Source organism: Barbus barbus (genome assembly GCF_936440315.1).
Source record: "Barbus barbus genome assembly, chromosome: 47".
Classification (NCBI taxonomy): domain Eukaryota; kingdom Metazoa; phylum Chordata; class Actinopteri; order Cypriniformes; family Cyprinidae; genus Barbus; species Barbus barbus.
In genome coordinates, this window is record NC_136725.1 from 7601829 (window position 1) to 7625346 (window position 23518).

The 23518-nt window shown below is 40.4% G+C and overlaps 1 protein-coding gene across 1 annotated transcript; it reads right to left on the bottom strand.

Moving 5' to 3' along the window:
- Positions 1 to 6324: 6324 nt before the first annotated feature.
- Positions 6325 to 23198, bottom strand: map6a (microtubule-associated protein 6a; the record flags this gene model as incomplete). The annotated part of the gene is made up of 5 exons (XM_079410666.1): positions 6325 to 6454; positions 8989 to 9099; positions 13201 to 13409; positions 15601 to 15814; positions 22498 to 23198. 5 exons carry the CDS (start codon positions 23196 to 23198, stop codon positions 6325 to 6327), a joined length of 1365 nt encoding a protein of 454 aa, XP_079266792.1.
- Positions 23199 to 23518: the final 320 nt, after the last annotated feature.

Here is a 23518-nt window from a genome sequence, read left to right on the forward strand (position 1 = left end):
CACCACCTCCACCATGCTTTACAGATGAGGCTGTATGCTTGGGATCATTTGCAGTTCCCTTTTTTTATCCACATTTTTGCTTTCCCATCACTTAGATAAAGATTCAGCTTTGTCTCATCGGTCCATAAACACAGTTCCAAAACTCTTCTGGCTCACCTTTGTGCTTTTTTTACAAACTCTACTCTTGCCTTTCTATTTTTGGTGCTGGTCAGAGGTTTGCATCTTGCTGTGTAGCATCTGTAATTCTGTGTCAAAGTCTCCTGAGGACAGTAGATTGTCAGAGCATCACCCCAGCTTTGTGGAAGTTGTTGTTGATTTTACAGACACGTCTTTTAGGGTTCATTTTCACAGCTTTTATGATTTGTCTGTCATCAGCTACTGTTGTTTTCTCAGCCAATCAGGTCGTTGTTGGTCGCTGGTGGTTTCCAAACTCTTGATTTCTCCATGCCTTTTGTTTTTGCTGGAGCTCTAATTGACTTCCTCTTTTCTTTTAGCATCCAAATTGCTTGCTTTTCTCTCAAAGTCAGCTCCCTCGTCTTCATCCCGGTTTGTGTGTGTCATGATCGAATGCAAGATTCAGAATACAGAAGTAATGGATATAACTGATACGACACATTCCCTGCTTTTAATATCTGAAGAATTAATGCAACAGGACACAGCTGATCACTTAGAAAGACCTGTGAGGCAACTGTTACAATACTTATGCTCACATCAGATAGAGGGATGAACTCTAAAAGTGCTGAACTTCTTAGCTGGTAAAACATCTGTGTTGAATCACCCAATAATAAAATGTGACATTCTGTAGTTTTGTCTCATATTAATCTTTTAATCATATTTGTAAATGTCTTGACTCCACAGCCAACAGAGCAATTTTGTCTTTACTGTTACAATACTTTTGAAGGGCACTGTATATATTTTTAATCTATGAAAGAGGATGTGTAACTTATTAAACCCAGGTCGTGCTATACTCATTGATATTTATTAGAGAGGGCAACGGCCTGTTGAAAGGAAGGACACAGAGTTAATGTCTTTTATTCCAGTAAATGAAATTATAAGGATGCAGCTGAAGCATTAGTGTTGTAATTTAAATAAAAGGCCATGTTCAGTTCCATCTAATTAGCCTCTGTTTGTCTCTAAAGATGAGATCAAGTTTTCATCTCATCTAGATTTTGAAGAGTCTCCATAGTAACAAATGTTCTTAAATGTTATCCCTGTGGAAAATTCCAGCTTAGGATAGTTGGTATGGTTCTGGGTAGCTGGTGATCATCATCTACAATGTGTTCTTACAGAAGTGTGGTCTTGGCCTCTCACATTCTCCTTGTCTATGTGTAATATCTGCCCTGTGAAACCAGAAAAAAAACTCTGTAGTGAGTGGGGCGGGGCCGAGAGCCGTGGGAGCGGAACGAGGCCGGTGGAGTTCATGATAATGAGCAACACCTGCGCCACTCACCGGTCTCGAGTCCCACGGAGGAGCTCCGGAAGGATAAAAGGAGGAGTGACGACAGTGGAAGACGAGAGAGGACCAGGCCTGGACTTTACTTTTGTGTTTGTTTATTTTGTTATTAAATTCTGTAAATGTTTGCCGGTTCCCGCCTACTTCTTCCTGATCTACGAACTGCGTTACAAACTCCCTCAGGACTTTCTCACTCTCTCTAAACTCTCAGGTTCAGTCAGGATTCCCACAGTTCACAGCAGAAAGAAGTAACTATGGATCCTTGTGCTAATGCCTCTTGAGCCATTCATTTTTCATTAGATCTCTGTCCAAAGTTCCCTCTAAACTTTAAATTATTCTGACGATTGGTATGAAGACCGTTAACTTGGAAAATGGGAAATGACAGCTCCATAGTCCATCAAGATGCAGACTTTCCATTGACTTCTTTTGTTGTCATAATGAACTGAAATTAAATACATACAGTTGTCACAGTCTTCAGCTGGTGTGCCCATGATGGCCACCAGAGGACACTGTGTGGTTGTGTAGGCACATGGCTTGTTATGTTTGTTTGGTGCCATGTGCTTTCTCCTGTCTATTGTCTGACCCCGCCAAGCTTGTTACTGTCACGAGTCCGGGTCCTGCACTTCTCCCTGGCGCCACAGGATGCCGCCATCTCCCGTTCTCCCGGACTCCTCTCCCATATCACATACACCTGCCACATAACACACACCTGCCGCATCATCATCACACTCAGTACACCCACAGCTGTCTCGGGAGCTTCGTGAGCGAACGCCGCGCTCTCAGGAGGAACGTGAGTGATCACAGCTGTCTCGGGAGGTTCGTGAGCGAACGCCGCGCTCTCAGGAGGAACGTGAGTGATCACAGCTGTCTCGGGAGGAACGTGAGTGAGCACAGCTGTCTCGGGAGCTTCGTGAGTGAGCACAGCTGTCTCGGAAGCCTTGTGAGCGGGCACCGCCGCTAACTCCACCCTGAAGGTTGAGCCGCTCATCCATAGAACCAGGTTGATGTACTCCTCCAGCGACTCCTCAGGGTCCCAGAATGGCGTCAGGGACTTGAAGGGCTCGGCTAGGCCACCCCTGAAAAAGACCATAAGACAGGTCTTCTCCCTTTCCGATCGCCGAGCCAATTCAAAAAACTCCCTGGCGTACTCCTCCGTGCTCCGGACTCCCTGGCGAATGTTGAGGAGCCTCCCTGCTGGACCCATGTGTGGTGGGTTCATTCTGTCACGGATCGCTGAGAGGAAAAGACGAGGTCCGGGTCCAAATGCAGGTGAGGTCTTTAATAAAACAAACAAAGGCCAACACGGCACAACAAACACTTCAGCACGACAGATCACAAAATGGCAAGACAAGTAATGAACCCACACCAGAGTGGTGGGAGAGGGGAGACTAAATAGTCAGTGGCAAATGGGGAACAGCTGTGGGTGTACTGAGTGTGATGATGCGGCAGGTGTGTGTTATGTGGCAGGTGTATGTGATATGGGAGAGGAGTCCGGGAGAACGGGAGATGGCGGCCTCCTTTGGCGCCAGGGAGAAGTGCAGGACCCGGACTCGTGACAGTTACTTACTTCATTATTATTTCCACTTGTGTCTCCCTCATTACCTGCCCTACTTAGGCTAGCCACACACTAGAAGATTTTAAGCCAGATTTTAAGGCTGATTTGCACCCCCGAATGATCGATCGAATGCCCGATTCGCAGCTTGTTGCAAACAATTTTTTGTCCAAAATTCCTCTGTGTGGTGTCATTACGATTATTTATCTGCTCCCGATCCAAGACGGGGCTTCGCTGAACTCAAATCGTAAATATCAAACATGTTTGATATGTATGACTCTTGATCTGGCTGCCTCTGACGTGATACCCGCAAGCGTCACTCACCGGATGTTGCGTGCTTCTATAACTGAAACCTGGCAGCCACAAACATGCCGTGAAAGAAGAGAACATCACCCATATTCTTTGTATACTTTGTTTTTCACTGTGAAACAGAACCTTTAATGTCCTCTATTTGTTTTTCTTCTTTTCTTTCTCTCCGTGAGATCACGTGTCACTGTGAAATCGTTCCTACAATCTTCAAGTGTGTGGTCTCGTGGTCTGCTCGAATCATCTAGTGCGTGCGTTCAGAGGACTATAAGGCTAAAAATCGGTTGAACTGTCTTCATGTCTGTGGTCTCCCATGGTTTTAAAATCGGTTAAGATTTGAAAATCATCTAATGTGCAGCCAGCTTAAGTCTCCCTGTGTTTGTAGTCCTGTGCTGTTTTGTTATAGGTCAGTAGTGTTTGTCGTGTTGGAAGTAGATTGTGCTGTGCTGTGGCCTGCCTGTTTTCATCCTCTGGGTAGTTTTTGTTGTTTTGTTTTATTTTATTATTAAAAGACCCATTCTTCCTGCACCTTGAGTCCTCTCCTCATCCCTTCACCCGACCGCGACGGAACAAAACACCCACTAAGAGAATTCAGCAGAAGATGGGCATCTTCCTGGTCTCATCTCCTGGATTCGCCCCTCCACTCGTGAAAGGGCTGCAAAATGTATAGCAAGCTCCTTTCTCTTCAGCAGAGGAACACCACCATGAAGGAGTTTGCACTTGAGTTTCTGACAGCAGCGGAGGGGCTTGATCTAAACAATGCTGTGCTAAAGGACATTTTAAACAACTGCCTTAACAAGCCTGTCTGTGCCTGGGACATTGGAATGCTGGAGATTTTGACATTCTGGCAGTTTGTGGGTTTCATGTACCATCGTGAGGGAGATGGTACCCCTTCTACTCATAGACTGTCAAGTCCCCAGTCCTCCGATGACCCCTTCGAGTAGAGGGAGGAGGAGAAATGAGTCTACCTCATCTGCCACGTTCATAGAGTCGGCCAAGAGCACTGCAGCAACTGCAGAGGTGGCCATCTTGTCAAGGTCACCTCGTTCTCGTAAGCGGAGGAGAAGGATTTCCTCCACCCTACAAGCTCCAGTGGTCTAGGAGGACCCGACTCCAATGGTCCCAAGTCAGGAGATCCTGGAGGACCCGACTCTCTTGGTCTCAGAGTTCACCATAGAGCTGCCTGATTTCACTGCTGCCGTAATCAAGAAGGCTGTCTTTGCCTTTCTTCTCATGGCTGTTCTGCGTGCATGGGCCCCCTCAAAGCCCACTCCAGAGCCTGTTCCAGTCCAGGAGCCTTCAGAGTCCACTCAAGAACCCGCTCCAGTCCGGGAGCCTTTAGAGTCCAGTCATGAACCCGCTCAAGTCCAGGGGCATTCAGAGTACAGTCATGAACCCGCTCAAGTCCAGGGGCATTCAGAGTCCACTCCAGAGCCCGTTCCATTCCAGGAGCCTTCAGGGCCTGCTCCAGTTCCTCCCGAGGTAGTGGCTTCTGCTGCAGAACCTCCCGAGGCGGCGGCATCCACTTCAGCTTCTCTCAAGTGCTGGCCAGCTCCGCCCTAGTCACTTGCTCTGCCACAGTGTCCAGGCCCTCCTTCACTCCACAGGCCTGAACCACCATCCCTCCCGCTGTTCTGCCTCCTCTCCATCATCCTCCTGGACTCTTGTTTTATGGCCCAGACTGTGGAGCATATGGAATCCGCTCCTTAGAGAGGGGGTTCTGTCACAGTCTTCAGCTGGTGTGCCCAGGATGGCCACCAGAGGACACTGTGTGGTTGTGTAGGCACATGGCTTGTGTTGTTTGTTTGGTGCCATGTGCTTTCTCCTGTCTATTGTCTGATCCTGCCCAGCTTGTTACCTCATTTCAGTGATTCCACTTGTCTCCCCCTCATTACCTGCCCTACTTGGTCTCCCTGTGTTTGCAGTCCTGTGCTGTTTTATGTCAGTAGTGTTTGTCGTGTTGGAAGTAGATGTACCTGTGTTTCTCCCTGCTGTGCTGTGCTCTGCCCTGGCCTACCTGCATATTTTCCCCCTCAGGGTAGTTTTTGTTGTTTTTATTATTAAAAGACCCATTCGTCCTGCACCTTTGGTCCTCGCCTCATCCCTTCACCTGATCGTGACAACAGTATGATACTTCCAAGATCCATACAATGTTTTCTAGTTAATGTTAAAAAAAGTACTTAGCTACATCGAAAGCAGCATGGTATAATCAAGTCAAAATTATTTTAAAAACTATAAATAGTGTAATATTGTAGGGAAACTGGGGCTAGTTGTCACAAAGGCTGTGCATAATTAATTCTACTTTAGTATAATGTTTCTTAATGAAGATTTCTTAATGAATATTGCAAAAAAGGACAAAAACATCCAGATAATCACTAATTTGTTCACATTTATTAGACTTTTAAACAGCATGTTATACTTTAATGAAGCACTTAATGACATATTTGCTACTCTACATGATTATCATGGCAACATTGCTTGTTTTCAGAAAGAGGATGAAACAGAAAATACATTGTAGCCCGATCTCACGGCAATTCATACATATTTTACAAGGTGGATAATTCGTATGACCTCACTCGTACAAATTCATAAAATTTTTGCTAAATCGTATGTATTTTACGAGTTGCACAATTTGTATGAATTTGTACAAATTACCTACACCTAACCCCGCCCCTAAACCTACCCGTCACTGGGGACAAAATCGTACAAAATTTAATTAGCCACCTCGTAAAATACGTACGAATTGGTCGTGAGATAGAATTGTTGCACATTTATAGCACCATTTCAGTTGTTTCAAAAAGTCTGTGAGCGCAGGTACTTTTTGTTCATGTTTTTTTTTTAATTGGGAAGCTCATCATTTAATCTTAATCTATGACAATAGCCTAGCCTATATACATACAGTACTTTAATTAAACACATCTCTCTTTCTGTCTGCAAAAATATTTTCTAAAATACTTCTCATTACTTCATTGTTCTGTCTATAGCTGCCTTCCTCTTTCTCGTGTGCTTTGTATCAGTACTTGACATCCGGAGCGAACCGGACTACTCCCCGACGTGGTTCTGGTCGTTCCACCAGTGGTTCTCTTCCAGAGGTACCCGCGGAATAATAATCGCTGACTCGTCCGAGGCCAGACTCAGATTCTCTAAGGAGCAGCACAGTGTTATTGCCAAAGGAGGAGCGGAAGGGCGACAGAGGGAGAGAAAGAAAGAGAGAGACACAGAGACACAACATGAGGTGTTTTATCCGGTAGATAGCAGTGCGCACTAGAAGAAACAAGGCTTTGAGCATTCTGAGACAACATTTTATAGACCAATGTTAGTGATAACTGATCAAGCAATGCTTGAATAAGTACTCTGGTGAGAAATATGCTATAGTAACATGCGCAAAAGATACTACCCATGGCAAGAGCCTTTTTCTATTGTCAATAGTTGCGGAAAAGGACAATGTTAGGCACGAGGCGCAGTATACGTTAACCCATTTAGCTGCGACTGTATTCAAATGGTTACTACACATTTATTAAGGATGCAAATGTTCATTAAAACGTTATTGGATTAAACAAATTCCTTAACTGAATCTTTCCGCTAGAAGATATAGGCCACATAGTCTATAGGCCTACACTGCAGCTAAATTCAACCGTCAATTCACCTTTTAGTGCTCAGTTCTGGTCGGTACACACACAGTTCAGTAATTGTGTGTCAACCACAATGTCAACCACATTTCTGACCCTGGACCACAAAACCAGTCTTAAGTCACACCGGTAGCTATATTTGTAGCAATAGCCAACAATACATTGTATGGGTCAAAATTATCGATTTTTCTTTTATGCCAAAAATCCAAAGTACAGATCATGTTCCATGAAGATATTTAGTAAATTTTCTACCATACATATATCAAAACTTAACTCTCACTGATCCCTATCTACCTATGAAAATATGACACTTATCTAAGCATCGATATATAAGGTCCCTCAGTATTATCAGCAGTTTTTGCATTGCTCAATAGCTAATTACCCTCCTCCATCCCCAACTCCTCCTCTGTCAGTTAGGATTCAGCCTTCTGATTCTCCTTTGAATCAGACTAATTCTAAAATATTTACACAAAATTACTGAACTTTAACGATATCTGCAATACATTTATATTGGTTCTGTTTTGTTTACCCTGGGGGGTTATCGCTGCTCTTGCCCAGAACAGAACCATACCGCCAGTCCAAACTGTATGCTAATTGTCAATCATCTTTGACGATAGAGGTTCTGACAGAATTAACGGTGATTTTCTCAATATTTTGATTTTTTTGCACCCTCAGATTCCAGATTTGCATTGTATCTCAGCCAAATATTGTCCTATCCTAACAAACCATACATCAATGGAAAGCTTATTTATTATAAAGCTAAATTCTAGAAAATATGACCCTTATGACTGCACTGTAAAAATTGAAAAGTTGAGAAATCTTAAAAGTTTAAGGCAACCAGCTTCAGGAGATTTTTGAGTTTTGTCAACTTTCTGTTATATAAACTGTTAAGGAAAACGAAAAAAATCTCCTGAAGTTGGTTGCCTTAAACTTTTAAGATTTCTCAACTTTTTATTTTTTACAGTGTGGTTTTGTGGTTCAAGGTCACATTTAACAACGTACCAAATTGACTCTCGAAAAATGCAGGTAGCGACAACCACATTTACAGAAATTCCAACTAGTTGTTAATGATGTTATTAAACGTTTTCTAAGTTTTTTTTCTGCATGTGCGTTGCAAGAAATCACAGGGTACGTTTTAACTCATTAATTGTTGTCAGATCTTCCTTTAAATAAAAAAACTCAAAGGTGTTTTTATGAATAAATAAATAAGCATTAGCCTATATGTATTTATAATATTAATATGTATTTAACTACTGTATTTCAGGCACTACTCAAAAGCAAACTCTTTTATGGTCTCAGATATCTGGACCCCAATATCCTCCAAATAAATAGATGAATTATAAATGTAATCTCAGGTTGTTCAAAGGAAAATCCAGAAATAAAACCAGCATGAAAGCAACAAGACAGACACCACTGAACAAGAATGCAATGTGCTGTTCTAAAACGAAAGATTTAAATATCAAGTTCAATTCCATTAATCTCCTGAAAAATTAATCTATGAGTGACATTTAAAGTTCACTGTAGATGGATTGTTCTGGAGAAGAGATTGATGGTACCTCAAATTACAAGAACCACAAAAAAAGATGTGACACTTCAAACTCTTCTATCGGGAGCAATCCCTTAGATTAATACATAAAGAAAAAAATGCCTTTTCCCTGACCTATTTTTCTACAAGAACACAGTTACAAGCTTGTATGTGATGTAGTCAACATTGAAACAAATCATGCAAGTATAAAAATCACTGTAACAAAGTAAGCACTCAATGTCCTCCAAAAACAACATTAACAACCGGAAAACAACATACATGAGCAGTCAAACTCCTATTCAACCTCCTTTCTCCCAACACTTTCCATATGGAAGAGAATACGCATGGGAGCAAATCAAAAGATGAAGACGACTGAACAGTTATGGTGTACTAAAGTCTCAATGCAAACACTAGAGAGTACGAAGCACTAACAACACTACAGTTTCTCTCAGTGAGTAATAATTGTGCTGCTGAAGCACGGATGAAGGTGGAAGAAGCGTAACTAATCTCAGGCAAGAATTACCTTGGGTCGGGCATCGCACAGCGCCACAGGTGTTGCTTTAGTGTCTGCACCCAACCAATATCACGGATGGGCTGACAGAGCTGAATGTAGTGGTACTGTTTTAGCATAACCCTTCAAACGAACGACAAGATCACTCGTTAGCTGAACATTAAAGTAATTAAAGGGTTGGTTCACCCGAAAAATAAAATTTTGCCATCAATTACTCGCCCTCATGTCAATCTAAACTGATATGTGGAAAGGCTTTGCAGAATGCTTTTTTCCATACAAGTATCACTATAGGGCAAAACGGTTGTAAAGAAATAAAGTCATACAAGTTTGGAATGATACAAGGGTAAGTAAATGATAACAAATTTCGTTTTAGGGTAAACTGTTCCTTCAACTCCCAAAGCACAAAATCATTATGTAAATCAACCAAATTTCAATAAGTCACACCATTATAGCCAATCATTATAGACTCACAGTGACTGACACATATTGATCTTTCAAGGACTATTTCAGTCTATTCAGAATGGAATAATTCCAGTTTTTAAGTACATCTCTGATATTTGGTCCTGGAATAGGAAGTTTTGCATCTTTTATTACTTTGCACATATGAGATACTGAAAGCCGCAATATATCAGATTCACTCGAGATGCAAACATATATTTCTCAGCTGACAGCAATATGCACAACCTAAAAGATGCCAGAACCTATTCCAGAGCCTGTGACACAAAATATGAGAATCGCAAAACCAAACATAAACCATAAACATCGGAATAGTTCTCTTCCATGTGGATTAGACGTCTATGACTGCGACAAGAGAGACAGACAGAAGGACAGGGGAGAAACGATACAGATGCACCTACCATTGAGTCCCCAAACCCTCCCACATCTCAAACAAAATGAACCACGACACCTCTGTTTCTGCGTTTGCATTTATTCATTTCAATAAATATGAGCAAGCAAGAGAGAAATCACAATTCACATTATCACAGTTAAATCTGAGGCCCTTTCATATAACAGTTTTTTTTCCTGCTCCTTTTTCAGTATGCATGGACTATAGATAGCACCTGTGCTAAGCACACACACACACACACACACACACACACACGTACAACCCCGCTATAGCCGCTCCTCCTCTGTCTCCCCATGATGCCTTCCCTTAATTCCCACATTATATTAACAGTAATTGAGTCACCAAAGGCTGCAAAATACAAGAAAAGGCCCTCACCCTGTGGCGCAGTCAGCTTCAGAGCACAGCACACAAGAGAATGAGCTCCATGTGACTGTATTCTACAGCCAGACTGAAGAAACAGATACCTTCATGCTTTGCCAATTCAACATTCTGGATGTTAATTTCCACAAATCCAACAGAATGACCGTCTAAACTCTGGACTTGAAGAGTGTATATAATACATTTAAGGCATTTTACATGATATGGTATTATCAGCAGTAAAGATGATGGAAAATGGATAAGAATCTCACTGCTTTCCAGTTCTACAGAATGCTAGTGGCACACACTACGAAAGATAAAAAGATGACCTGAAATAGCATGCTATTCTTACTATTCCTGTCATATATAAAGATATTTAGTATTATAAAATAGTATTAGAGTAGTATACTATTCTAAATTCAGCCAGGGTAGTGCCGTATTTAATTTCAGACAGGAATGAAAATGAGACTGTGAGGGAATAGACTGTGCTGTTGTTTAACAGCATACTGATTGTTCAGTTGACAAAAAAAATTCAATGTGACGTCTAACTATTCAATGTGAGGTCTTTTGCCAAGCTGAGGTTACGTTATTTACAAGCAGTCAAACTGCCTTCGTATCAAAGTGTTTTATTTGCATTTCACAAATGAAAACACAATTTATTGAGAAATAATAAATGCAATTATTCCTAAACTTCATAAACACATGCAATTTGATTTAGTTAATCTTGTTAGATCCAGAATGTTTTAGTCGCTAGCACTAGATCATAGTTGTTTGTTACCACTTGTTTTTGATTATGAAAAGGGGATAAGATCGCTTAATTTCTTGAATCTGGCAACAGATTTCAGGATTACTGTGCACCGATTGGTCAAACAGAACAATGAGACCACATACTTGACATACTGAAAATGGAGAAGACCTCAAGGGATGAGACTAGAGACAGAGAGAGGATTTGCCAAGGGGAGGTACATGATTAAAAAAACAAAAACAAACAATGCAAAGCATGATCTTACACAATGCACTCCCATAATGCCAGCAAATAAAGACATTTGGATACTAAAATGAATGCCATTCAGTCCTATGAACTACCAACATCTTTGTTCTTCCATCACAAACTGACATGAATCTGCGGCAGTGTCATGTCACATGCAAAGCCATGATTATGTGCTGTTACATAAGGCCTGATCAGATTATATCTAAAAAGATTCCATTGCCAACAAAAAATCATCTCTGTGAATGTATCAGCATTAAACTTTAAAGGGATAGTCCATCCAAAATCATTCCAAACATGACTTTATTTCTTTCTTCTGCGATATAATAATTTTTGTCCAAATTTGGAACACCATTTGGGTGAGTAAATGACGACAGATTAAGTTTGCATTATAGGCTCACAACCTCTAAGGTGACTTGACTCAGAGATCGTGATGAGGGCTTGTATGCCAATTTTGTTACGAAGTAAATGTCACTTGAAATTTCCTCTTATACGTACATGTGCATCTTAGGAAGTGGCCTTTTTGGAGCCACCAAAAAACAAAGATGACATGATCATGCAGTCGAGAGTAAACAAACAACATTCCGAACAGACTGCATTCGACTTACCATTACATCAAGGGACACATGATAACAAACAGAACAATTAGTCAAGAATACAGGTCATGTCAGTCATTGAACAACGGGGGATGCAGGAGCAAAACAAAGCAGGAGACACTCTGGGAAAAGTCATTAATAATTAATAGGTTGAATCTGCATTCACAAAAAGAACGGCTTTGATTTTAAAGCTGGCTAATCTATTGACCTTTTGAGTTCCCTATACTTTTGGGATCCCCCATCTGTCTACCTCGGGGGCTCCCTTATGGGGGATGGGAAGTGTGCATGTGAGAGAAAAAAAAACAGTTGGGCAGAGTGGAAGATATGATGTTAAATGTTGTGTTGTGATCCTTACATATTTCATGGAACAGAAGTTCTCAAAACCAAACAATGCATAAACATATTTTAGTTTATAATAAATTAAATTTCTACCGGTTTGCACATAAAATCACAGTGAACATTTAAATCCTATTCTATCCAAAGACAAATTTACAGTACATCCCATAATGCAATATCATGTTACAGTAATCCAGTAGGTTGTGTAAGCAACAAAGTGGGCCAAAACAAGGCCTTATTATTGTATGACCTTAACAGATGTTTTTTTGGGATACTGATGTTCTATTTGGAGATATCCTGTTCCTGTCATGATTCAAAAACATTTTCATAATATGGAATAGCTCTCAAGAAAACAAATAGAATAATTCAAATCATCACAGCACCAAAGTGATCATAACATATCACTTAGGAGCTTGAGGTGTTCGATCAATAAAATGACAGCATAAAACAGGCAAAGCAAGCAGATTAACATAGTCTTAAAACCAAAGATGCACATTTATCAAAGATTTTTGATTGAGAAATTGGCCTTTGTGTTTTCTATGTGTCACCTAATTTACATAAACATGTTTTCAGAGGCATAAATTGGATATAATTGGCTTCATTGTAAAACCCTTGATAAATGAAACCCACCAGTCTGTGCATCTGATGGTACGTACATACAGAGCCAATGGCTCCATGCAAGATAAGAGCATCCACTGGCCAACCAGTAGAGTGGTTGCCATGGAAACCTTGATGAGGAGAGTGGGTGGAGCTATAGTAAATGCAAACGCTTTGATATCACTGAGTGAGATTGTGAGGCAAAAGAGGAGAAAACGTCAAATCCAACCCTGAAAATTGAGTAAAATCAGCCCACTGAACTCTTAGAGAAAAAGAGAGTGAGAGAAAGAGAGGTGGGGGTATTGGAAATATACAGTGAGGAATATACGAGAGGTGCATCGGATAGAAAGAGAGAGAAAAAGAGAGAGAGAGAGAACGAGAGACAGCAATGGACAGAACAGTAAAGGAATGAGAACCTCTTATTAAAACATTTTGCAGCCTTCGTTCAGCATTCACCCTTTCAGGTAGAGATTAAATGAGAGAAGAAGTGCAATGGTTTTTACTCTTTCGCCTCAGCCAGTTTGTTGTTGATCTCTTTACTTTTCTCCTTGTCGCCCTGCGCCGCTCTGCCCTCCGGCTGGTTCTCGGAGCTCTTCTTCTTCAAACCGCGCACCGAAGTGGCCTGCTTCTCCTTGGACTTCTTCAGCAGTTTGCCAGGTGTGGCGGATGCGCTCTTTTTGGATTTGGAGCGAGGAAGACTGGTTTTCTCCACCTGTATAATACATAAAATAGAAGACAAATGGTATTTTATTACCATTACGTGACCAGGGCTGGGTAGTTTCGCGTAGCCAGACCTTCAGACTGACAGCAGAAGGTCTGGGAACCTTGTCTGCTTTGAATGGTCAAGGCCCACCCAAAAGGCCATATAACAGGTAAAGCAAGTTGCGTTTTGTGCTATGTCATGTTTAGGGCAGTGAAAAAGTTCCCACAATAAAAGACTGGTGTGTAAAACTCTTGGACATATTTTAAAGATTTTATGCCGCAATCTATTTCACATACTTTTGAAAATCCAGCATTAAGTTGATTCTGATAAGTGCTCATCATCACAGTTGTAAACACAAGAGCTTTCTTTTTTCATGAGGGGGTCTGGCGTCACTGCATTTTTGTTTCCAGGCGGAACATCAACCAACGCTACATACACGTCTCCCAGTAATCTTGCATAATTCAACCAATCCGATGATGACTTAGAAACTCCCGAAGTGTTTCCAATTTTGTGTGCGATATGCATCAGACGTTCAGCCAACGGTCCGTGGACGTGACATCTGAGACTAAGGGCTGGGTATCATAAAATTTTTTCCATAGCCATATCGATACCTTGATTTCGATACAGGTTCCTGAACGATAATTTTTTGATTCCAATTTTATGAAATGCGTTTTGACAGGATTTCATTACACATTACCACAAATTTTTTTTTGGTTGGGGGGGTTTATTTGGTTTCGGTTTATCGTTTTTTCAGCTTGTTGATGTTTTTACAGTCTCAGAGACTCCTCCACTGCACAAAGAAACAAATTATATGACTAAAACACACGTTAGATCACAATTGGGAGTGCATGAATGGTCACGTAGTCTCCGACTCAGACCCACGGACCGCTGGCTAAACGTCTGATGCATATGGCGCACTTTTCTGGAAACACTTCAGGAATGTCGAAGTTGTCATCTGACTGGTTGAATTAAACCGGATTTCCGGGAGACGCGAGTGGCGCATTTATTTTCAGTCTGCCGGGAAACAAAGATGCCGTGGCGCCAAACCCCCTCACAAAAGAAGAAAGCCATCATGTTTACAACTGTGACGACGAACGATTATCAGGTTCAACTAAACACTGGATTTTCAAAAGTATGTGAAATATTTAAAGTTCGTGGCATAGAATCTTTAAAATGCATCCGAGAGTTTTACACACCGGTTTGTTGTTGTGGCGACATTTCCACGCCCCGAAACGTGACGCTAAACAAAACGAACTGTGACTGGTTGTTTGACATGTCGGTCAAACGTCCTCATGGGCGGGCCTTGGCCAATGAAACCTGCCATAGATTCCAGACCTTCAGCCGTCAGTCTGAAGGTCTGGCTACGCGAGACTAATGGTCACATAACATGCGTTTTCAGTCTAGTAGTGTGGACAGAAAAATGCACTAGAGTAAACGTAGCCTTACATCTATGGGGGTTTACATGCACACACACTACAGCCTCAAATGTGGGCCACATCTCTGGGCGTTACTGGCGTAAACTAGTGTTTTTCCTTGATGGCTAACCAGGGCTAATCACCAGCACTTGATTTAGGGACATCAAGCATGCTGCATGCTTACTGGCTCACTGACGTTTACAAGATTAATCTCTTAGGAATCAAAATTTGGTATCAAACAACAAGACATTTTTCAATACACGATGGTATCAAGGCAATTTAGTCAAAGGCTAACAGTATCAACGTTGTTCAAAAATAGCTTGCCATTAAGTCACATAGTATTCTGATCTCAAAACGAGCACTGCTTGCAAAAATAATAATTACCATAGTGTCAGAGCGACTATGACGATATTGTAAAGCTAGTCAGCTCAGTATAATAAAACAAAGAGCTGATGCTGATTCACTAAGACACTCAAAGCTTGAGGCAAAAGTTATGTCAAACAATTCTGAAAAAGTATTGCTGAGAGAAAAAAAAAACTGTTGTTCAGTTATTTTCCAGCCACTGAGCACATAAATGGCTGACATCAAGTTACTGAACCCAATAATTGATTTCCAGGCTTCTGCAACAAAAACTTACAAAATCTAAAAAAAAAAAAAAAAAAACTTACAAAAAAGAATGTAACCAAACATTCAAAAATTGGGGGATAATTAAGGTCATTATCATTGAAAGATCCAACTTCTGATCTAAATATTGTATTACTTAACTTGCACACACAGGCTCGTACCTTACTGCTCTCTCTGTAAGGCTCATGGTACAGTGTGCGTATCCTCCTTCTATCCAAGGCCTTGTTGTCATCTGGCTGCTCAGAGGCCTGGTAGGCCCTGTAGGTGGCGCTGTAGCTGGTCTCCAGATCAGCCTTCCTATCGGGAGGCTGATACTGAGACTTGGCCCTGATGAGCTTCACAGGTTTCACGTCTGTGTAGGCTTTGTACTCAGTCCTGACATTCAGAAACAGATAACATCAAAATTATTGGAAAACTGAGTGTAGTGGGTGATTCAACCGATACATATTGAATTTCAAGACCACATTGTACAGAGTATGACAGAAATATTATCCTTAAAGTCCACCATTAAAACTGAGTTGGGAAATTTATTTGGAAAAAAATCATGACCCCTGTTTTGTTTTAGCCAATAGGCTATAGTTTCACAGTTTGCAATTTGTTAGTCTGTGACGTGGGGGTGGGACATTCTCATTCTAGAGAGCATTTGATGGCTAAACCATCTAAGATGAGTCATCAATATTTTTTATCCATTTTTCTTCTGAATAGAAAAGCATATATCATAGACTAGTCACACAACTTGATTTTTAATTTTACTTGGTCAACAATTGCTGTTTTCCAATGCTATTTTTAGGTTCTGATAGAACAAACACATCAAGAAAACGATTTAAAACTACATCAAGCCTCTATCACACACAATACAAGAAAGACTACATATAGAACAACTACTTGGTACTGCTATATATAGACACTGCGTAATAAATCTAGATTGATTTACACCCTCCATAATACAGAGACCCCCCCGTCATCTGCATCACAGAGAGTATTTCCTGAGGCAGTGGCCCCTCCTTTAAGATGAGTAATGAGTCTTTATTCACTGAGATGACACAGACAAATGGTATATACTTCACGGGTATGTGACTTGCAGATTACCCGACATGCACACATACAGACAGAACTCTCTCACAGAGACCAGCACAGAAGAGACGTTCAGACAAACTCTGATTTTTAAATAATCATAACTGATTAACTAATGAGTCACCCACACCAGTTTGTGCACTTGTTTTATAAATTTGATTAATCTCAGATCTGAATCATGTCTTGTGAGCATATTTTACTCTAGCTGATGATTTTTGAGGAATGATGGAATAATAGGTATTAATTGTAAATATTTACATGAATTCTATTCGTTTTCAGGACTGGAAAAAAATAGGCCTAACTTTAAAATTCCCAGTTTTGACCTCTCTCTCTCTCTCTCTTTCTTTTTGATTCTGTAATATTACAGACTCAGAGGGGTAGGAAGTATTGATTAGGATTGACAGGACGGGAAGAGATGGGAATGCCAGGCAGAGTAAACCACTATCAACCCATTAGATCAATTAGTTGCTTTAGTTTATTTGAGTAAGAAGCAAATTAATACATCTCTGTATGAAACAGAATCAACCATTCTGACATATTACGACAAGGCCTAAAAAAAGCTAGGAGAACATTTGATATCACACACTGTTCTACTGGAGATGAGATTAGATAACATTACTAGACCAAACTCCTGTACACTCTGAATGAGGAAGGATTCGAAACAGAAAGGGCCCATTATTATGTGACCAACAAGCTGATGAACAAAGTCATGGGACAGCATGTGGGGGAACATTAACCCCCTCTGAGAAAACAGGGGATGTGAAAATCAGAGCCCATGTCCCGTGCCAAGGAAAATTTCAGGTTGAATATAAGTGAATCTCTATCAACAGCAAAAGTAACAGGAAATAATTCACTCTCAGAATCTCAGGTTGGAAAAAACGTCAAACAAAAACTATGATTTGCTTTTCAAATGCCTTTTTTGTATCAATTTTGTTGGCCAAACCTAAACTTTCCATCTTAAATTATGAAAAATCTGTATAAAATATTACTTATTGCATTGAAAATAGTATATTTAAAAGTTTTTAAAACTTTTAATATCTTTAAAAATTAAATTTAAGGCACAGTTCACTCAAAAATTAAAATTCTGTCATTTATTACTCACCCTCATACCTTCGTTTATCTTCGGAAAACAAATTACGATATTTTTGATGAAATCCGAGAGCTTTCTAACCTTGCATAGACAGCAACAAAACTGACATGTTTGAGGCCCAAAAAGTGAAGTGAAATGACATACTGCCAAGTACGGTGACCCATACTTGGAATTCGTGCTCTGCATTTATGCCATCCAACGTGCACACACACAGCAGTGAACACACACACACCGTGAACACACACCCGGGGGAAGTGGGAGCCATTTATGCTGCAGCGCCCGGGGAGCAGTTGGGGGTTCGGTGCCTTGCTCAAGGGCACCTCAGTCGTGGTATTGAGGGTGGAGAGAGCGCTGGACATTCACTCCCCCCACCTACAATTCCTGCCGGCCCGAGACTCGAACCCGCAACCTTTGGATTACGAGTCCGACTCTCTAACCACAAGAATACTTTTTGTGCACAAAGAAAACAAAAATAACGACTTTATTCAACAATTTCTTCTCCTCCCTGTCAGGCTTCGATGTGTGTTCACAGAAAAGTATTCTCGTAGCTTCATAACATTACAGTTGAACCTCTGATGTTACATCATGGACTATTTTAATGGTTTTTTTACTTTTCTGGGCCTTGAACGTGTCAGTTGTGTTGCTGTGTCGATGCACGGTCAGAAAGCTCTTGGGTTTTAGCAAAAAATATCTTAATTGCCGTTTCGAAGATAAACGAAGGTCGGGTTTGGAACAACATGAGGGTGAGTAATTAACAACAGAATTTTAATTTTTGGGTGAACTATCCCTTTAATTGTGTGTTAAGGATACATTAAAAGCTAGCTAAAAAAAAAATAGCCTAAGCAAGGATCATGTACAAACATCATGTATTCCTGATAAATTGTTATTTGGGAACATGAATCTGAAAATACTGCTGGTGTTTTGATTTAAAGGGAGGCCTCCCTTCTCTCACTGTTGAGAGCACAGGGGAGAGGAAAGAAAGAAGTGAAAGTTGTTACGTAAGACAAATGAAGTCCAGTCAGAATGCTTGAAATGGCAGCACAAAAGCAGCTCACAGAAGTCCAAGGCCACAGGCACCAAACACAAAAGAAGAAGGTGGAGGAGTCAAAGTTTATACAGCAACACACACACATATAGAAAAAGACAGACAGAGAATGAGAAAGACACAAAGACAGAGAGAGAAGGCTGTTACACACACACACACACACACACACACACACACAATAGGACTCCCAACAATGAGCTTAGTGTGCTTATTGTAAATGAGTGCTTGGTACCAGCTGTCAAATCATTCATTTGATAAATGGCATCAACCCTGTTCTACAATGCTACTTTACACCAGATTTTTTTCTAATCTAACAGAATTAATTTAATGGAAAAGCAGTGTTTATTCAAATGGGCTCACACATTTAATTAACTGCTGTCACCAAAAGTCATCTGTAGATTTGAGCATACAGTGGGGTTGATACCTCTTCCTCTCCCCAGACACTGAGCTTTTGTGAACAGCCTCGTCACTATGGTGATATGCTGGCACTAGAGAATTGTGTGGTGGGGAGCCAGAACAATGCATCATGGGAAGACTTGGCAAATTGGAGTAACGTGGTGTTTAACAGACGCATGTAAAGCTGTTTTGCTTTTCACTTGGATCCAAAAACAACATCCTGATTATTTTGATGTAGTCTAGACCTGTTAGATGGCAACACAGCACTTGATGCCACCAAAAATAGACAGCATATTTGAATGAATGAATAAGGTAAAACTGATTCATTTTATTAATCCACCAGCACTGCAAATAATTAGATATGCAATTGCTTAGTTGATTATTTAATGTAATTTTTATTCTAGTAACAGCCTCACTGTCAGATCTATAGGTTTCCTGCACCCTGTGACATCATCTTGCTGCTGTACCTCCAGCATGACATATTCCTTCTAACATTCACTTTGGACTCCAAGTGAATCCCAATGAGATCAGCCCCGTAATACTGCCCTGTAAGGCAAAACTCTCTCTTATTTCTCTCTCTCTCTCTTTGCTGCTTCCTCTGTTATACTTATCGATTGCAGTCTTTGAATGAGTACAGTGCCTTCAAGTACTGCACTACACAAGAAAAGGAAGGAAAGGCATAAAAGTATGTTAATTACTTATATAAGAAACAATTAATGGAACACGGAAAAGGCATATATATATATTTTTTTTTTTTTTTATTGTACAATATATTTTTTATTATTTTCCCTAGTATTAAAAGGTGCTGTGCTATTTATTGTATTATTATATTATATTATATTATATTTTATACTTGCCCTATAAGTATTACTTATATACTATTCTAGTACTTATTATTTGAATTACCTTTTATTTTCATTTTCATTTTAGTAATTTTCTGTGCTTTTGCCATTTTCTTCTATTTCTTTACCTTTGATATATATTTCTGTTTTAGCTTTGGTCATTTTAACACTTACCTCTTTTTTTCTAATGTTCATTTAATTTTAAGTTAAAACTAATATTAATTGCTTTTTAATAGTTTTAGTTAGCAATAACAACAATGAATCAGAGGTATGGTGTTCTATTTTAAAGTCAACAATGTAACGATAATACACAAAAAAACAACCCTAAAATAATTAATAAATATAAAATAAATGCTAAACACTTAAATTGCAAAAAAAAAAAACAAACAAAAAAAACAGTTATTCCAAGATTTTGCACACAAAAATCAGAGATAAACTGCAGACCAAAGCATATTGATCTACAGGGAGCGAGAGAGCGAGAGACTCTAGAGAGATAAATGAAGCAAGCAACTTCCTCTCCACCGCATCCTGTCAAAACACACCTGTGATTTCTCTGTCTTAAAATAAAGCACCACAGAATGCTTTTTACGGGCTTCTTACAGTAAGAGGATCATTTTTTATATCCAGCTTCATCAGCTTGTGTCATAAAGCTTAAATCACTGCTTTGTAGCATGACACAGCAACAAAGCAAAACTCTGGACTATAAGTCAAACTAATCCTGAGCTTTTCCGTTTAAAGAATCGCCCTATAATAATCCAAGCATGCACTGTCATGCAAACTGAACTGATGACACTGCATTTTGTCCTATTGTGCATTTTCCCCCAAGTCAAGAAGAAAAAAAAATCCACACAGGAAATATGATGACGCACCATGAGGCATTTTGAGATTAAACTTCTCACACAACAAATAAAACCACCCTAATAAGCCTGAAGGCAACATTTCAATGCAATTCAGGCTAAATTTGATATATTTATCCAAAGCAACCTGCAAATGTGCAACACCACAGGCAATTTATGATAAAGCTCAATCTTCTTCAGCTGCGCATGAGTAATTTGCAAGCGCACATGAATGAGTGGGCGAATTATGGACCAATGGCACCTGTCAATTAAACACAAATACTCCACAATGACAGACTTGATTATGGAGATTGAGAAACCAATTCTGAGAAGAGGGAGAATGTTCTTTCTTTACACATTTATTGTTCACTGTTTGCAATACGAAAGTGATTGAAAGACAACTGAATACCAAGTAGGACCGGGAACAGCACAGCACTATACAAACTTCAGCTCCATCTGTTTGAAACAAAGACAGGCAAAACCAAATGAAAAAGCTATGTTTTATTTGCTAGAGCTGGAAAATAAAATTTTACAAACCTGACAATTTTGTGCCACTTTCACAGCAAATGGATTATTATCAACGACTGGGAACCCCACAATGCTCTCGCTGCCCTCACTTTGCCCTAAAACTAAACCTGAAGAAAATGAAAGCCTTTTCCAAAAACAGCTTCTGCTCCAGCGCTCTCCAGCCCCCTGCATGTCCTGCCATCTGTAGGTGTTAGTACAGCAGTATACGCAAGATTTAACCCACAGCTGACCTCCATTGTACAGCTTTTTTCACTCTACAATACACTTTCATTTGGTACTCAACTGTTTTTATACTGGTCTAATAATATTTTATATCTCTTAACCCTAAAACTAGCCCTTAATTAAACCATTTTTCCTTTTTTAGAGATGATTTGGTTATTTTGCTAGCACAATTGCTCAGTAGGGCATTTGGTCTCCTCTATACACATCTACTGATGCTCAGATCTATAACATGTCTTCATGTTGTGTCAAGTGTTGGCATGCTGTTTTGCTTGGTCTTTCCACCCCAATCTCAGAGTAAAAAGTAACTATTTTATGAGGTTGATCTGAACTGTACAAAAATTAGCAAGAAAATAAGCATTAAGTCCACCCCAGAAACAGGGACGTAAGCAGACTGTACAAATGAGATGAGAAAAATGCACAAATCAGCCACCAATTCACCAAAACCTAAAATAGTTACAAATTGCCATGAGATCATGTTGGTCTTTCCAAAATCAAGCATCTGAGTACAACGTCCAGCAAGATACTTCTGCTGTAATGTCAAAGCCACTCAGTTTTAAACTGATTTATTTATAGAAACTAGGATCAGTTTCAAGATACTTAAATAATTATACTGATTATTATAATATATAACAATTTAAATCATTACAGATACTAAAGGTCATAATTTCAGATGTTTCAATAACTGAGTGAAATATTTTGACTCACAAATAGCAATATTTGTAGCAACCTTGGCGTAACTAGAAAATTGAATTGCCATGACTTTCTGTGATTTAATTAATTAATCCGTTCCAGGATTTACAAGACTTTTAAAATGCTTCTACATTTAGGCTTTCTCATAACTTTCCAATATAGTGGGAATCCTGGTTCCTTTATAAAACGACAGTGTTGAAATTATTAGATTTTTTTTAGCTATTTTAATAATTGTTTTGCCTTATTTTATGTGATTTTAGTCATTTTAAGGCCGCTTTGAAAGTTTTCAGAGGCCCCTGGTTGAGAAGCACTACTGTACAATCACTCAGCCATACCTGTAGGAGCTGCCAGAGGTGACTTTTTGTTTGATCTGCTGGTTGAGAGCATCCACAGCTGCCCTCTCTTTACCCTCTGTAGTGGTGGCATCCCCCACGCTCTGCCCGTCCAACTTTAAGCCAGCTTTGTTTTCAGAAACCACGGCTGCTTTCTTGGTTTGCCTCTTTTTCCTTTCAGTAGATAGGGTCTCCTTCTCTTGCTCCTTGTCAGCAATCTCACTCTTCTCCAACCCACTGTCCATCATCTCTGAGGAGTGTTTGGGTCTGTCAGGGATGCGGTCATTGCCCGCTGAGATGGTCGGAGAGGGTTTGCTGATCCAAGGATGATCTCCCTTCTTTGGGATAGGCCAGGGTTTGAAGTCCTTCTGATACTGGGTCTCGTTGTTAAAAGGAACCTCGGGGCTGTGGTAATCGTTTTTGGGCTTGCAGCTGGGCTCCGGGCGAACTTTCCAGTGTTTAAAGTCCTGGCGCATCACAGATCCTGAGATGTTCTCCTCCTGGGCTGCAGGTCCTTTGGTCACCGCGTCGTGGTCGTGAAGCGGCTGCGTTTCATTCGGCGCGGCCTCCTGCAGGTGAAGATGCTGCATCTCGGACATGTCCGAGTATTTGGTGAAAACCAGCGGCACCGCAATGTCGGCCTTGTCCAGCTGGTTCCAGAACCGAGCCATGCAGCAGGCTCTGGAGATACAGGGCCATGCCATGATGGTCTGCCAACGTCTTACCTTGAGTTATGTCAATCTCTTCCTTTTCTCAAAGCTGTTTTGTATTCAGTTTGTGGAACTAAACGCGCTCTTGTGTCTCGCGGGGGGAACACAAAATGTCCGATTCGCAATGTTTTTCCTTAAAACGATGCTGTCAAAGATGACAGGACACAAATCCAGTGTAAAAGAGGCATTACGGGTTCTCGAGGGTTTTTTACCAGTGAAATATTGTGGTTTAGCTCCGTCCTGATCCCCTTGCGCTCGTTAGAATACGAGAATGTGTTAAGACACAGACAGCAGCCCCTCCCGGCACCTCCTGC